This window comes from Cynocephalus volans, chromosome 16 (assembly GCF_027409185.1).
Source record: "Cynocephalus volans isolate mCynVol1 chromosome 16, mCynVol1.pri, whole genome shotgun sequence".
Classification (NCBI taxonomy): domain Eukaryota; kingdom Metazoa; phylum Chordata; class Mammalia; order Dermoptera; family Cynocephalidae; genus Cynocephalus; species Cynocephalus volans.
Window position 1 is genome coordinate 17,206,537 of NC_084475.1, and position 17,548 is coordinate 17,224,084.

At 39.9% G+C, this 17,548-nt stretch overlaps 1 protein-coding gene across 3 annotated transcripts in view; it reads left to right on the forward strand.

Moving 5' to 3' along the window:
• The window catches only part of MFSD11 (major facilitator superfamily domain containing 11), a 30,725-nt gene extending 16,317 nt beyond the window's left edge, over nucleotides 1–14,408 (forward strand). For 2 of the 3 annotated variants that reach the window (XM_063080728.1, XM_063080727.1), the window contains 5 exons: nucleotides 1,436–1,501; nucleotides 3,387–3,512; nucleotides 12,180–12,354; nucleotides 13,099–13,234; nucleotides 13,787–14,408. In XM_063080728.1, coding sequence (XP_062936798.1) covers nucleotides 1,436–1,501; nucleotides 3,387–3,512; nucleotides 12,180–12,354; nucleotides 13,099–13,234; nucleotides 13,787–13,951 — 668 coding nt within the window. In that variant the 3' untranslated portion in view covers nucleotides 13,952–14,408. The remainder of the gene's footprint in view (nucleotides 1–1,435; nucleotides 1,502–3,386; nucleotides 3,513–12,179; nucleotides 12,355–13,098; nucleotides 13,235–13,786) is intronic. The other variant, XM_063080729.1, reaches the window with a different exon arrangement.
• The last annotated feature ends 3,140 nt before the right edge of the window (nucleotides 14,409–17,548 follow it).

The following is a 17,548-nucleotide window of genomic DNA, read 5'->3' on the forward strand; positions in this document are numbered from 1 at the left end:
CCTTTTGAAATTGGAAAGTGTGAGTCCTCCAATTTTGTTCTTTTACAAGATTGTTTTGGCTCTTGAGGGTCCCTTGAATTTCCATATGATTTTTTGGATCAATTTGTCAATTTCTGCAAATAGATTATGTGTGTGTGTGTGTGTGTGCGTGTGTGTGTGTTTTAATAGTGTTTATTTTTTAGAGCAATTTTAGGTTCATAGCAAACTTGAGCAGAAAGTATAGAGAGTTCCCATATACTCGGTACCCCCACACATGCATCACTTTCCTCTGTTATCAGTGTCCCCCACCAGAGTGGTACTTGTATTATAATTGATGAACCTACATTAACACATCATTATCACCCAAGGACCATGGTTTACATTAGGTTTCACTCTTGGTGTTGCACATTTTATGGATTTGGACAAATGTGTAATGACTTGTATTCACCATTGTAGTATTGTACAAGATTGTGTTTTAGAAAGATTGTGTAAATCTTATTATTCTGAAATGAACATGCTTTGCCAGTATAATTTTTTAAATTAAAAATAATATTTTAAGGTTTGCATTGATTATATATTTTCTCCTGGAAATACTTGAAAATAATTGGTGAAAATATCTTATGGCATTTATTCTCACTATATTTCAGTGGAATTAGAGAAAAAAGTATCTTCTTTTGCATACTCAGGACAGTATTTGTGCCTTGTGTAAGTGTTGTGGTCAGCAGTTGAATAAGAACTAAAATCTAGATCCACTATTTAGTATACTAGATTAGTGATCCTTAAATTATGAAACTGAGCAGGTTCAAAAAAGTTAAAATGCAGAGTTTTTAGAAATGCATTTTCTGCTGTGGATTTCAACTAAATTGGACAGTGTAAAAACAAACATTAAAGTGATCAGAAACAGATATGCACAAGTGAGGTTTCAGTCCTCAGATCTACAGAGTTCGGAACCTTGGGAAGTAGTGCCCCAGCTTCTGTATGGCCAAAAAGCTTCCCTGGGAATTCTGATGTTGAATCTACGCTTAAAGCTGCCATGTGATAATTCCTTAGGGAAGTCAGTGCTTTGCCAATTGTTGACTCCCTTTATAGCCTGACTTTTAATCATGTATGTTGGAGTATTTCGTTGTTTTGTTTGATTCTATTTTTTCCCCCCTTTTCATATTTGTAGGGCAGATTTAGTTCATAACTTAAACATTTTAATCTGAAAATTTAACTATTGTCCCAAAGTATTTGTGTTTTTTTTGGGGGGAGGAGTCAGGGGCAGCTGGCCAGTAGGGGGATCTGAACCCTTGACCTTGGTGCTATAATACCACGCTCTAATCAACTTGAGTCAGCCCCTAAAGTATTTGTTTACTGGCATTATTGACAAAGGGTGTTTTGGTTGAAAGAATGTTTTAGAGTTTTTGTTTGATTAATTAAAATCTAATTAAGTGCTCCTAAATTTTTTTATTTGCAGAAAAGTCTCTTAAGTTATGTGGCACCAAGGAGATGCTCCTTCTTAGTATTACAACTGCTTATACAGGTAATGGAATTACTCTTTTGATTTTCTTTTGCTGCATGACAATAAGGGCTGAAAACAATAGCCATGTTATTATTTCTCACAGTTCTGTGCATTGACTGGGCTCAGCTGGATGGTTTTTCTTTTTTTTTTTTTTAAAAGATGACCGGTAAGGGGATCTTAACCCTTGACTTGGTGTTGTCAGCACCACGCTCAGCCAGTGAGCGAACCGGCCATCCGTATATGGGATCCGAACCCGGGGCCTTGGCGCTATCAGCACCGCACTCTACCGAGTGAGCCACGGGCCGGCCCATGGATGGTTTTTCTGATGCTGTCACTTGGAGTCTCTTGTAGCTGCTGTGAGAGGGTGGCTGGGGCTGGAACTTCCAAGATAGTTTCATTCGCATGTCTGAAGTCTTGATGGGGTCAGAGGAAGGGCTGGATCTTTCTCTTTCTCCAGGTAGTCTCAGGGCCTCTGCCAGTCTGCCTGACCCCGTGCAGGAGAGCCAGACTTCTTAGTGGCTAAAGGCTCCAAAAAGGGCTGCAGGAGAAACTATCAGACCTTCTTTAAGCTTAGGTCTGGAGCTAGCCCAGCATTACTTGTACTGGATTCTGTTGTTGGCAGCTCATCACAGGGCCAGCCCAGATTTAATGTGGGAGCATTCTGCACAGAGCAGGAAAACCAGGAGAGTGGCTCGTTGGGACCAGTGATTTTAGGGCAACACAGAGAACTACAGAGAATAACTGCGAACAAATCTCTGTAACTTCATATGGATGAAGATAATTTCTAGTGACATAGAAGCACGTGATAATGAGATGTGGTAACAGGTGGAGCACCGTTAGGTCTTAAGAATGACGAGGAAATCCATTTCCTCTTAAAAATTGCTGTGACGTGCCAGTTACTGCTTCTGCCTTTACGTGCCTCATAGGTGTAATATCTTCTTTTTAGGAGAAATAGAATAACCATTAAATATTTAAAATTCTCAGTTAAGGTTTTGTAGCATTAAGGAATCAAGGTCTTCTACTGATTTACCTTAATTTTTTACCCTAATCTTAGGAATTTTCTTTTCCTAGAAAAAAAGGGTTCAATTAAAACGTTATTGTGCCTTTAACCAATAGTGGATAGTATTTATTGGTTTTCCAGTACAATAAGAATACAATCCAATAGGAATATGGATGTTCCTGTCACCTTGGAAAGCTGTTTATAAGGATAATGAGCACTTCAGTATTCACTATTACAAACTTATGTTAATTACGTCCTCTGCCCATCCCCTGCCTGTGTACACAGAGTGACAGATTTCAGCATAAGGATTTCTATTTGAGTTGTATGTTTTCATCTGAACTATATGGCAACTGCTGTCTTGTGGTGTCTTAGTTTGAGCTGCTATAGCAAATTACCATAGACAGGGTGGCTTAAACAGCAGACATACATTCCTCCCAGTTCTGGAGGCTAGGAAGTCAGGGTGCCAGCACAGTTGGATTCTGGTGAGGGCCGTTTTCCTGGTTTGTAGATGGCCTTCTTCTTTCTGTGTCCTCACATGGCTGAGAGAAAAGAAGCAAGTTCTCTGGTGGCTCTTCTGCATGCACTAATCCCATCATGAGGGATCTGCCCTCATGACCTAATTGCCTCCCAAAGGCCCATCTCCAAATACCATCATGTTTTGGGTATTAGAGTTTCAACATATGAATTTTGGTGGAACACAAACATTCAGTCCATAGAGTGTGGCTAATTCCATCTTGTGAGTTATATAGCATAAATTTATGCTGTGCTTCAGGAGCTGTGTTTCAGTCTGAGTTTTATGCTTTTGTGTTGTACGGATATAGCTCAAATACTACTAGGCATGAAGAAAAAATAGGAAAAGGAGAATGTGAAAGTATAATTAAATTAAATCTGATTTTTTTCCTAAAGGTCTGGAATTGACTTTTATCTCTGGTGTATATGGAACCTGTATTGGTGCTGTAAATAAATTTGGAACAGAAGAGAAAAGCCTCATTGGACTTTCTGGCATTTTCATTGGCATTGGCGAAATTTTAGGTTGGTTTAAAAAAAAAAGTCTTTGCATTAAAAATATCAGTTTCTTATAGTTAAAATAGAAATTTTAAGTGTATTTCACCTTTCTATCCTTGAATTTCTGTTTTCCCTGCTTATTTTTACCCAAACAAGTATGATTTTGCTTTTCTGTTATTCTAAGATAACTAAATTATAACACATTTGTCATTTTCACAGATGGAAATAAGCAAACATATGGTCTCTCCCAACTTTTTTCCTTAAAAATCTTAGGAAGAGTTGTCTTGGAATCCCCAACTTTCTTGTTCTCTGACACCAACTAGGTATCTAACAATTCAATCCTTTTTTGATACTATCACAGAGTTGGTGTCAAGCTCCACAGGTTTAAGGGTTCAGTACCACAGACTCCCTCACTTCAGGTGCTGATTGAAAGTCCTGGGTCCCCAGGCTGCCTGCACTTCTATCTAACTTGTCTACAGATTTGGAGGTTCCCACAACCCCCCTTCCCCTTTTGGTTCTATAATTTGCTAAAACAATTTACAGAACTCAGGAAAATGCTACACTTGTTACTACAGTTTATTAAAAAGGGTACAAATAAACAGTCAGATGAAGAGGTACATAGGGCAAGGTATGAAAGAGTCCCCAAGTGCAGGAGCCTCTGTCCCCATGGAGTTGGGGTTAACCATCCCAGAAGCTGCCCTAACCCTGTCAGGGTTTTTATGGAGTTTTCATTATGTTGGGATGATTGATTAAATCATTGGTGATTGGAGTCAATCTCTAGCCCCTCTTCCTTCTCTAAGATGTGGGTAGTAAGAGGCCTGAAAGTTCCAACCCTCCAATCAAGGCTTGGCCTTTCTAGCAACCAGCCCCCATCCTGGAGTCAACCCCTCCCTCCCCAAGAGTCACATCATTAGTTTAAACTCTGGATGATCGAAAGGTTTATGAATAACAAAAGACATTCAAATCACCAGGAACTGAGGCAAAGACCAAATACTATATATTTTTACTATACGCCACAAGTTATTTCTTATTCAACAAAGATTTGTTCAACACTTGCCGTGTATTGGATATTGTGTTAGATATGGGAAACTTACCAACTCACATATTTATTGTGCATCTATTGTGTCAACAAAACATACAGAAGTTCCTGCCCATGTGGAGCTTATATTGTTGGGGAAGAACTCAGATAATTAAAAAACATGGAAAACTTAGAATGTCAGACAGTGATAAGCACTGTAGGGAAAGCAGATTTGGGGGATTTTTTGTTCCCTGCTTTATTGCCAACACCTGATTAGGTGTTCAGTAAATGACAGTTAAATGAATTGAATGAACAATTAGAGCATGGACTCAGCAAAACTAGATAACTGGCTGGGTGATGCAGTGGGGAGAGGAGTCAGAATGACAGCTGGGTTGATGAGAGTACCATGGGCAGAAGGAAGGCTATAGGAGATGGGGTTTGGGGAGATCTGCTGAGTGAGATTTTGAACACGTTGAAGTACCAGGGATGTATCCAGGTGGAGATGAGTACAGTAGGAAATACAGGATGGATGCCCAGGAGGGACATGTGGGCTGGAGATTGGTTTTGGGAGTCACTGGCTTGTAAAAGGGTTGGTGAAGCCTTAGCCACAGTGAAATCGGGCAGGTAGTCTCCTTGGTAAGTGGTCATTTATTCTCTGCCTATAGACTACCCATGAAGAAAACTCTCTGTAGGCAGCCTGCTAACTTTTTCTTTTTTTACATAATTTCAAATTAACAAGGAATTGCAAAAGTAAAAACAGTACAAAGAATACTGAATATCCTTTAACAAGTTCACCTGTTGTTAACACTTTACCTTATTTATTTTATCATTTGTTCTCTCCCTCTGTCTCTAGTTCTCTTTCTCATATGTTTTTATTTTCTGCACTGTGTGAGGGTGAGTTGCACACATCATGGCTGTTTACCCCCAATACTTCAGTGTGTGCTGTAGGGCTATTCTCTCACACTAGCACAGTGCTGGTATTCGCTGCCACATTTTACATTGATGTGGCTAATAATGTCCTTTATAGCATCATTTTTCCTCTTCTAGTGTTAGGTTTTATTCTAGAGTCAGAAATTGCCTTTGGTTGTCATGTCTCTTCTGCTAATCTGGAATATTTTTACAGTTTGTCTTTCATGATGTTGACGTTTTTGAAGAATGCCTCATTTTGTGGTTTTGATGTTTCCTTGTGATTAGACAGAGGTTATGCATGCTTATCAGGAATGCTGCCCAGATGATGCTTGGCTCATCTCAGAGCATTCCATCTGGAGACACATGAGGTCCATCTGTCCCTCCGTCATGTTAATTTTGATCACCTGGTCAAAATGCTGCCAAATTTCTCTACTGTATAATTACTATGTTTTAATTTTTTCCCTTACAACCAATAAGCATTCTCTGGGGGAGGCACTTTGGGTTTTTTTTGTTTTTTTTGACCGGTAAGGGGATTGTCTGCACGACGCTCAGCCAGTGAGCACACCAGCCATCCCTATATAGGATCTGAACCCACGGCCTCGGCTCTATCAGCACCATACTCTCCCGAGTGAGCCATGGGGCCGGCCATTTTTTTTGGGGGGGGGGGGGAGACACTTTGAGACAATTCAAATATCCTCTTCCTCATCAGAACTCTCACCTAGATTTGGCCTCGATTGATGATTCTTGCCTAACCCAGTCTTTACCGGGATAGTTGCAAAAATGGTGATTTTCCACCTTCAGCACTCCAGCCACAGTCAGCCCTTGGCATTGTACTGAATGCAGACCTTCCCTCCCCACCATTTATTTACTTATTTATTATTAGTATAGACCCATGAATTCCTGTTTTTTCCCCAATGGTTTATTATTCATTGCTGTACTTAATTATTTGGGTGCTCATATTGTCCTAGCTTTGGCCAGTGGGAACCCTTTCAAGCTGGCCACTGTGTGCTTGCGACATACCTCCATCATTTTTTGAACACTTCTTTACTCTCTGGTGAACAGGTTTTTCCTGGCTCATCTCATGCTTACCATGTCCCAGTTCTGGAATCAGCCACTTCCTTGAGGGGCCCAAGGCCCTTTCAGTGAGGAATGGTATTAGAGACTAAGATCTGGGCACTGGGAGTGCCCACTGCTATTGGGATGTCTTTGCTCTTTGGGACTTTCAGTGGACCGAGCTAGGAAACATACGTATGCACGTATACCAATATATGTATATATGTATGTGTGTGCCCGTACGTATTTATATATATTTGGGGGTACTTCAAAAAGTTTGTGGAAAAATAGAGTTGAAAGATAATAGGAATCTTTACATGAACTTTTTGACGTACCCTTGTATCTACATTAAGGTAGTTTCCAATATTATTCACTTACAAATAATCCCTCACCGAATGACCTTGTGCACGTGAATTTTCATATCATTGGAAGTGTATCTTCAGGGTAAATTCCTAGAAGTGGAATTGCTAGGTTAAAGGGTAACTGCATATGTAGTTTTGTTAGCTATTGTCTAATTCCCCACCATAAGGATTGCACAGTTAGGCATTCCTATCAGCAGTGTAAGAGATATCTTTTTTCCCCATAGCCTGGCCAACAGAATGTATTGTCAAGTTTTTACATTTTTGTCAATCTGGTGGGTAAGAAATGGTATCTCAGTGTAGTTTTAATTTACATTTTTCTTATTATGAGTGCAGTTGAGCATCATATGTGTGTGTGCATGTGAACACGTGTGTGTATGAATTATATTTGAGTCTTTTTGCCCATTTTTCTAGGAGATGTTTAGTCTTTGTTTTTCCTCAGTTTTAAAATTTTCTTATAAAATTAGGGATGTTAGCCTTTTTTTCCTGTGCCATATGTTGTGAATATTTTCCCCTAGTTTGTCATATGTTTTTTGACTTTGCTTATGGTGCTTTTTTGCCACACGGTTTATTTTAATTTTTATGTAGTCAAACTTACCAATGTTTTATTTTTATTGCCTCTTGATTTTGAGTCATAGTTAGAATGTCCTTTCCTATACTGAGTGTATTAGTCCATTTCCGTTGCTTATAACAGAAATATAAAATATTGACTATAAAATATAAAATATTGAAACTGGGTAATTTGTAAAGAAATAATATTTATTGCTTACAGTTTCGAAGGCTGGGAAGTCCAAAGTCCAAGGAACACATCTGATGAGAGCCTTGTTGGTAGTGACTCTACACAGTGACAAAGGGTATCACATGGCAACAAAGGGTATCACATGGCAACAAAGGGTATCACATGGCAGATGGCTTGAGCAGAGAGAGCTTCTCAGGCACTCTCCTTTAAAAGCTGAACCATGCGCATCACCACCATTAAACCATCAATGGATTAATCTATTCACTAGGCATGGTCCTCACAATCTAATCACCTCTTCAAGGCCCCACATTTCAATGACCATAATAGGATTTTCCACCCTCTTAACACTCACAGTGGGGACCAAATTTCTAATACATGGATTTTGGGGGTCAGAATTCAATCCATGGCACTGAGGTTAAAGAGGATTTGCCCATGTTTTCTTGTGCTATTTGTAGAATTTAATTTTTATATTTAGATCTCTGATTTATTTGGAATTTGTTCTTGTATATGGTGTGAGGAATGGATCAAATTTTATTATCTGGTGGACCTAGTTCCCTTTCAGAGCTCTTTCTCTTCATTGTTTTCCTAGCTATTCTTACATGTTTCTTTTTCCATGTTAACTTTAGGACCAACCTCCCTAGCTCCATAAAAAAACTCATTGGAATTTTTATTTATATATTTGAGTGTTTATTTTTTAAGTTGTGGTAAAATACACATAACATAAAATTTACGATGTTAACCATTATTAAGTGTACAGTTCAGAAGTATTAAGTACATCTAGATTGTTGTGCAATGAATCTTAACTCTTTTTATCTTCCCAAACTGAAACTTTGTACCTATTAAACAACAACTCCCCACTCTTCCATCCCTAGCCCCTGGCAACCCCCATTCTACTTTCTGTCTCCATGAATTTGACTACTCTAGGAACCTCATATAAGTGGAATCATATAATGTTTGTCTTTTTGTGACTAGCTTATTTCTCTTTGGCGTAATGTCCTCAAGGTTCATCATGTTATGGCGTGAGTCAGAATTTCTTTTTAAGTCTGAATAATATTTCACTGTATGGATACATCACATTTTGTTTATGTGCTTATTGGAGTTTTTAAGTAGGGTCACATTCATTTGCTAACAGTTAATTTAGAGTGAACTGACATCTTAATGTCAGTTAAGATGTTTTTCCTTCTCCTTTCCCAGCCCCAGGCAACCACTAATCTACTTTTTTTCTCTATGTATTTGCTTATTCTGGGCATTTCATATAAATGGAATCATATAATATGTAGTCTCTTGTGTTTGGCTCCTTTTACTTGGTATAATGTTTTCAAGGTTTATCCATGTTATAGCATGTAGCAGGACTTCATTCCCTTTTATTACCAAATAATATTTGATTGTATGGATATACTACATTTTATTTATCCATTCATCATATGATAGACATTAGGATTGTTTTCACTCTTTTGACATTATTAATGATGCTGCTGTGAACAGTTGTGTACAAGTTTTTGTATGGACATGTATTTTCATTTCTCTTGGATCTGTACCTGGGAGTGTAATTGCTAGGTCATATGATAATTCTGTGTTTGATAGATTATGGGTCCTTATTTTACTGCTTCTTGACATGTCTGGTAATATTTTATTGTGGATACCAGACATTGTGAGTGTTACTGTGTTGGGTACTGGTTTCGTTTATTCCTATAAATACACTTGAGCTTTGTTTTTAGATGCAGTTCATTTGACTGAAAACAGTTTGATTCTTTCAGGCCTTTTACGGTTTGCTGGGTGGGACTGAGTAGTGCTCAATCTGGGGCTAATTATTCCCCACCCCTGAGGAAAGGCCCTCCTGTGTACTCCACCCAGTGACCTGGGAATAATGAGTGTTCCAGTCTGGCTGGTGGGACCAGACGCTCTTCCCAGCCCACGGCAGGGCACGAATACCACTAATCCTCTTGGCTGGTTCTTTCCCTGGCCTCTGCTGATTTACTCATGTTATGTGTGCATCAGTACTCAGGCAAAGACTTGGGACCCTCTGCAGATCTTTGTGTTTCTCTGTGCAGCTGTCCTTTCTGATAGCCTTGTCTGTGACTCTGGCCACCCTGGAATCCCCAGACTCACAGTCCCATCTCCAACTTGGCGGGGGGGGGGGGGTTCTGGGCTCTGCCAAGATCCCTCTCCCTATACTGCAGCCTTTTGAAAGGAAGTGCCAGACTATTTTTCAGAGGGGCTGTACCAGCAGTGTATGAGGGATACAGCTTTTCTGAATCCTCACCAGCATTTGGTGATATCACTATTTTTGATTTTAAGTCGTTCAGATTAGATGTGTAGTGATATTTCTTTCTTTCTTTCTTTTTTTTTTTAAAGATGACCGGTAAGGGGATCTTAACGCTTGACTTGGTGTTGTCAGCACCACGCTCTCCCAAGTGAGCTAACCAGCCATCCGTATATAGGGATCCGAACCCGTGGCCTTGGTGTTATCAGCACCACACTCTCCCAAGTGAGCCACAGGCTGGCCCCTGTAGTGATATTTCATCATAGTTTTAATTTTCATTTCTTTAGTGGATAATGTCTTTTCATGTGTTTATCCTCTGTATATCCTCTTTGGTGAAAGGTATGTGCATATCTCTGCCCATTTTCTAGGGGGATTTTTTTTTTAACTGTTCACTCTTACTTTCGATTTATAGGTTTGCTGGTATAAGTTTCTTTTTTAAAAAAATTTTTATTGAATCATAATTGATTATACATATTTTTGGGGTTCAATGTTGACATGTTGATCAAATTACTAGCATATATATTGCTACAAATTGTACTTATTCTTTATGCCCCTTGTGCAATCTCTCCCCATCCCCCTCTCCCTCTGCCCTTCCCCCTCTATTAGACTTCTTCTCTCCTTCTTAAAGAGTAATGATTACTCTGTTGATTTGTTGCCTAGATGATCTGTCCAATGCTGAGAGGTGTGTTCAGGTCCCCCAATATTATTGTAGAGCAGATACTTCTTCTGTCACTCTGGAATGAGCTTTGTGGAGAGAGCCCATCCGCTTCTTTTCTTTATCTCTGCTGGTGACTCTCCTTGTGTCAATGCACTCCAGTGGCTTGGTGGACCATCTGCGTGGTGGTTGTGGCATCTTGCTGCTTTCACGGCAGCTATGGTTATTGTGGCTGTGGTGGGCCACCCACATGGAGGTGATATTTTTGGCATGCTGCTTGGCACTGGCCGTGTGCCTGGTTGTGGGAGGAGGGTCCGGTCCTCGGTTCCATACCTCACGTCTCGGTCTCCGGGTGGGCCCCAAGTCACTGGCGGTATGCCTGGGCTGGAACTAATTTTTTGTCCTTTGCTTACTTCTAAAATGGGGGAACTTCCTGTGAGGACCAGTACTTGAGCTGTGTGGGTTAGTTAAATTGCTGCTTTGCTGCTGCTTCCCTAGGGAAGGCTTTTTGTGCAGCTCAGGTTTTAGTGGTTGACCTTATAGGTACTTCCGGCTCTCCAGAGACCCAGTGCAACTGGGTTGTGTAGAAACTGTGATCTGGGCCTGAATCTTTTCATCAAACTGCACCCCATGCAATTCTATATTCCTGACCAGTCTCCTCTGAGTGGTTCTATGCTGACTGGGGGACAGATCAGCTGTCCTTGCTGTGCCCCAGTATTCCCCCAGTGGGCCCGTCTCCCCCACGGCCCATGCTCCAAACACTTCCCATGGGATGGGCCATGCACTGATCCCTTGCGATGTTGTGGCTCCTTGCTCCTGTGTGGGTCCATGGGAACTCTATTAGTGGTCTTGCTGGCCTGTGGGCCACCAAGGCCTTCTCCCCTGCTGGCTCCAAGCAACTCCATCCGAAGGGCACAGCTGTGGCTTTTGCTGGCTCCTGCTCTGTGCACTCATCAGCTTCAGCCTTAAAGCAGCCGTGGCACGAAATGGTCGGAGCGGTTTTTTCTTTCTTTCATTGTGGCTTCTCCCACCTTCATGCACTCTGTAGGTCTCTCCTCCTCTTCCCCTGAGCTTTAGTGGCCTCAGCTTGGCTATTGTTGCTTTTTTATAGTTGTAAATTGGTTGATGTGTGGAAGAGAGTGGTGCTGGGGACTGTCTATTCCATCATCTTGACCAGAAACCCTTTTGGTATAGATTTCTAAAGTAAACTCACTTTCTTAAGAATTTTAAAGGCACTTTTCCTTGGCTGTTGAGATATTCTAAGCTGTTTGGATTAATGAACCTTCATAAGCCCTTTTTACTCCCCTTTGGAGCTTGTACATAATTCTGAAATTTCACAGTAATTAATTATTTTTCAGTGTGATACCTTAGCTCTTTTGGCTATGATTACAAGAAAAAATGTGATAGTAGTTAAGTTGTGTCCTTTTAATTTTATTTCTGTTATAAGCTATGGTTCAAAGAGATTAGTTTTTGGGATATAGTAATTCATAGACAAGAAATACAAGAACATTATTGGATAGCAATACAAGTAATTTTGATACCTTATTTTTGTTTACTAGTTGGTGTTTTGTTGTCATTATTGTCTGCAAGTGCTAAGGTGTTGAAGTTTTGAACATTTGGGAATGTTCTTGCCTACTTGATTATAATTCATGACTAGCTATGTAATGTTGGTAATTTTTCTGCCATCTTGACTTATAGGTGGGAGCCTCTTTGGCCTGCTGAGCAAGAATAATCGTTTTGGTAGAAATCCAGTGGTGTTGTTGGGCATCCTGGTGCACTTTATAGCTTTTTATTTAATATTTCTCAACATGCCTGGAGATGCCCCTGTTGCTCCTGTGGATGGAACTAACAACAGTGCTTACATCAAATCCAGGTACAGTGACTGCCATTTTCCTAGTAATTTGAGGATGGGTGGGAGGTAATGGATGGCTAGGTATTTAAAGTGGAGCAGTTAATCCTCTTCAGAGAATGTGTTATCTTTATAAGGTCATCTGTCAAGTGTTAATGGAGTCAGAAAGAGTTTGAAACCAATTTAGCAGTGCTTGAAAAAAAGAAAAAGGACTCTGTAAAGAATCTCAAGTTATTTTTGTATTGGTTGGTTTTAACCTTTTCCCCCCACTAAATCTTTTTCTTGATCTTTGAAGGAGCATATAAGTATCTGATTTGAATTTTGTACCTCTGCTTTTTGAGCAGTGAAATATCCAGAAATTAGGGCCTAAAGGAAAACAGAGAGGAGCAAGGGAGAATCTGCCAGCTGGATAGGCCATTCAGTCCTTTCAGAGTTGTTTTTTGAGGCTACTGTTTTATTGCATTTAACTCTCAAATTCATTATAGATGCAGACATTTGTGTCAAGATCCACAAATCCAACGGGAGCCCAGCCCAAAAAACAGTATTTGCTTCCCAAATAGTTAATAGACCAGAGTTTGTTAGAATGTGAAGGTGTGTGCATTTGAGCATAAAGTCTTACTTTGTAAATTCTGGTATTAATTTATTCTTGTTTCGTAGTGTTTGCAACTTGAAGGTAAAATGCTTTTGTGGGTGGGTTGCTTTTACATTTTAAATGGCTGTAGCAAATATTGGTAGTACTCATACTAAATTAATTTTTATTTTCTTCAGCAAAGAAGTTGCCATTCTCTGCAGTTTTCTGTTGGGTCTTGGAGACAGCTGCTTCAATACCCAGCTGCTTAGTATCTTAGGCTTTCTCTATTCTGAAGACAGTGCGCCGGCTTTTGCCGTCTTTAAATTTGTTCAGGTAACCACTTCAGATTGTTTAAATAGGGTCCTTTTCCTTCATGCTTTACCTTCATTTTTTTTTTTTTTTTTTTTTTGGTTACAAGTATTGTGATTTTTTAAGTGAAAGTTGGGGACGTCCTTTAAAAGGATTTGTGAGTAGAGTTAGGAAGCAAAGAGCAGTATGATTTCCCCCTCTCATTTGTGTAAGAGAGTTTATGTTCTGGTCTGTACGGCTCAGATTGGAGATTTACTTCCTTAGATACCAGAATCCTATTTGTTTGTAATAGACAAGTGTATTTCTCATTCTGTATGCACATTATTTTATTACTCCAGTTGTCCACAAAATGCTATTTTAAATAGTAGAGATTGTAGATTACTAGATTGTTAACCACTGTCAATGGTAGTTATGGTGCACGTTTGTGAGTTAGTGATTGATGACGTTATATCTAGGTGCAGAAAGGACGGGAAGCACTGCTGGTCCAGGTGTCCTTTGGGTCAGATAGCAGTGGGGCTCACTGGGAACTATTCAGTCCCCTGTGTGCATTTCGTGATTTGTTTTGTTTGTTCTTAGTCTATTTGTGCAGCCGTGGCATTTTTCTACAGCAACTACCTTCTTCTTCCCTGGCAACTCCTGGTCATGGTGATATTTGGGTTTTTTGGAACTATTTCCTTCTTCACTGTGGAATGGGAAGCTGCTGCCATTGTAGCCCGGGGCTCTGACTACCGAAGCATTTGATCAGGTGCTGGTGAGGGGAGGTGTGCATCTTCTGAAAGGACAGCTGGGTGCAGAGCGTGGTTGAAGATGCTGCCTCTCACTTTCATAATGTATGGGATGAGGTTCAGTATGGAAAATCAAAGTAAGGCTGTTAAATCAGCCAGAGTCGGTATTAATGTTTACAGATATTAAAACAAATGGAATAAGGGAAACCTGTTATGTCAATTACAATTGTTCAAAAATTTTTTCCAATTCATATATCTCAAGTTCCTTATAATCATGTTATTGAATGTAAATGTTTTCTTCTTCTGTTCTCATTGAAAGATGCTGTCTTGATTCAAAATGCTAGGCTGTATGTATATAAAGATTCTTGCTGGGTATGGAATATGTTTTATAACATAATAATAGGAAGTATATGCCACTCCACATGTGTATCTGGGAATGACATTTAAATAAATAGTGAGATGCTGAAATGAAATCTCAGCTTCAAAAAGATTTCTTCCTCTTTAAATGTTTCGTTCAATAAGTTTTCTTACCTAGTAGTTTATAGCAAGAAATGGCCAATTAAGTACAAATAAAAGGTAAAAATAGTCTTAAGTCTTAAAAACATGAATCTAACATCTGTAAATGAACAAAAGCACATTAAAAAAAATTTACTGGAGGAGGACTTTCGCTAGTAATTTTCCTGGAAGACATAATGTAAAAGAAACCCTAAACAAATCTGCAGTGATGTCTGAACTGTGGTGGCAGAGTGTGGTCATTTATGTATCCTCTCACGGCAGTTCAGTCATCTTATGTTTGTGAACAGAATGCAGCTATGTGTATTAGGAGAGATGTTTAGATGAAAATGCTAACTTTCCTCCATAAGAGCTCACTTAAAAATTTTAGAACTGAGATATAATACAGAAACCATAAAATTCACCATTTTAAAGTGTACAATTTAATGTCTTTTTTGTATATTCACAAGTTGGTACCACCACCATCATTATCTAATTCCAGAACACTTTTATCTCCCCAAAAAGAAAACCCCCTGCCTGTTAGCAATCACTCCCTCTGCTCTGGCACGGTGGCCACTAACCTACTTTCTGTCTCTGGATTTGCCTACTCTGGACATTTCAGATAAATGGGAGAGCTCACTTTTAGATGTGATATTTAACTTACAACTGAAGAGTTTTATGGCAAAGTAAATTCAGCCCAGAGGACAAACAATGTTTTTTACTCTTTTTTTAAATCCTGCTAAAAACTTAGTAATTTGATAGTTGGCTTGCAAATCTAAAATACGATAGAGGGTGATTTTCACATATTTGATGGCAAGTGCAGAGAGTCCAAGAACCCTGGAGTTAACTAGACTCTTAAGAGAAATTTCATTTGTGTGGAGCACTAAACTCCCACTCCAGGTTGCGAGGCTTTGGTTTTCTTTCTTGAAGTTGACATAACCTCACTTGGTCTAGTTGATCCTATATAAATAATTTGTAAATGCTGTTTTAGACTTAACACAAGTGATTTATTACCTCTTCAAGCACATTATTTACCCAGGTGTATTAGTTTTCTAATGTGGTATAACAAATTACCTCAAAACTTAGCCACTTAAAACAACACACCTCTATTAGTCACAGTTCCTGTGAGTCAGGAACCTGGGTGTGGCTGAGCTGGGTCCTTGGCTGAGGGTCTCCTAAGGCTGCAGTCCAGGTGGCTGGAGGCTGGGCTCCACTGGGGGAGGACGCACCTCTCAGTTCCTTCATGCGCTGTTGGCAGGGGTCAGTTCCTCACATGCTGTTGGACTAAGGGTCTTAGTTTCTTGTGGCTCTTGGCTGAAGACCACCTCTGTTTGTTGTCACATGGTGCTGTCCCCAGGGCAGCTCATAACACAGCAGCTGTGTTCATCAAAGAAAGCAAGCAAGAAAAGCCAAAGAGCACAAGACAGAAGTCACCATCTTTTCTACTTCATCTTGAAAGTGACATCCCGTTCCTTCTGCTACATGCTATTTGTTAGATGCAAGTGACTGGTTCCAGGCTACCCTTGGGGGAGGGGATTGCGTAAGGGTGTGAGTACTAGGAGGGGGTCCTTGGGGACCATCTTACAAGGCTGCCTGTCACACCAAGGCTTACATGTAAGGTGAGAACTGGTCGTTCCCAAGTCTCTCGTTCTCCTAGGCTTGTGCTGCACTTGCTCATAGTGGATCTGTAAAACTATGGTGGCGGAAAAAGGTTAAGTAGCCTCTGCTAAACACACTGAGTATTTTATTTTTTTCTTTCTTTTCTTTTATTGATTTTATTTTATTTTTTGGTGATTGGCTGGTGTGGGGATCTAAACCCTTGACCTTGACCTTGTTGTTACAAGGCTGTGATCTAACCAGCTGAGTGGCACTGAGTAAATTTTAATTCAAGGAGGCCATGGCATCTTATCAGCACTTGTAGGATTCCTGGTGGATACTGTCAAAAGGCAAATGAAACAGAGTGAGGTGCTCCACGAGGAGGTCAGAAACCCAGCTTCTCCCAGGCTGCCTCCCAGTTGCTGTGCACCACGTTATTCATTTTAAGTTCTGTACACATTTTTTTCTTTTGTGGGGGTGAGGGCAGTGTTTTACTTGGTTTTTGTGTCTATAAATGTTGATCTTGGCGGGCTGTTTAATTGACTGGATAACATTAAGGTCATTGTTTAAATTCTCAGCATTAGTTGAGTTAAAACTGAAATGCGACCGTGAAATAAAGAGTTTAATGATCATGCTTGTCTTTGTATACTGTGTGGAATGATTTTATCTTCATACCTTGGGCTAGGTAAAAGCCTTAGCTTGTGTCACGTGGGTGTGTGTGTTACATATGAATGTGCTGCTCTTTTATTGCAAGTTCCTTACTGTATATATTGAAATTTGGCTTAGACCTTGAGCAGCCTTATTTTTCTCTGTGAGTATGAAGATGTCCCCCCTCCCCCTGAGTTTTCCCATTTCCGAAGATTTGAAAACATTTAAACCTGCCCTATGGTTCTTCCTACAGAGGGTTTGTTTCTTCTCAGAGTTGTTTTTTTTTTTTTTTTTTTTTTTTTTAAGATGACCATTAAGGGGATCTTAACCCTTGACTTGGTGTTGTCAGCACCATGCTCTCCCAAGTGAGCTAACTGGCCATCCCTATATAGGGATTCGAACCCGTGCCCTTGGTGTTATCAGCACCACACTCTCCCAAGTGAGCCACAGGCCGGCCCGATTCTTCTGGGAGTTTTTGTTGGTTGATTTGTTGTTTGTTGATTTACATACAGTAAATCCATTGGGAGTTTTTAAATTCTCAAAATACAAATAAGTTCCAATTAATAGTTAAAATATTTTTGGATTCTCACACCCACTGGAATGGCTACTATAAAAAAAATGTTGGCAGGGATATAGAGAAACTGGAACTCTTGTGCACTGTTGGTGGGAATGTAAAGTGGTGCAGCTACTATGGAAAACAGTATGGCAGTTCCTCAAAAAACTAAAAAATAGAATTATATCCAGTAATTCCACTTCTGGGTATATACCCAAAAGAATGGGAAACAGACTTGAAGACTTATTTGTACACCCATGTTCATAGCAGCATTATTCACAATAGCCAAAAAGGAAACAACTTGAGGCCGCTTTCGGCGTAGCC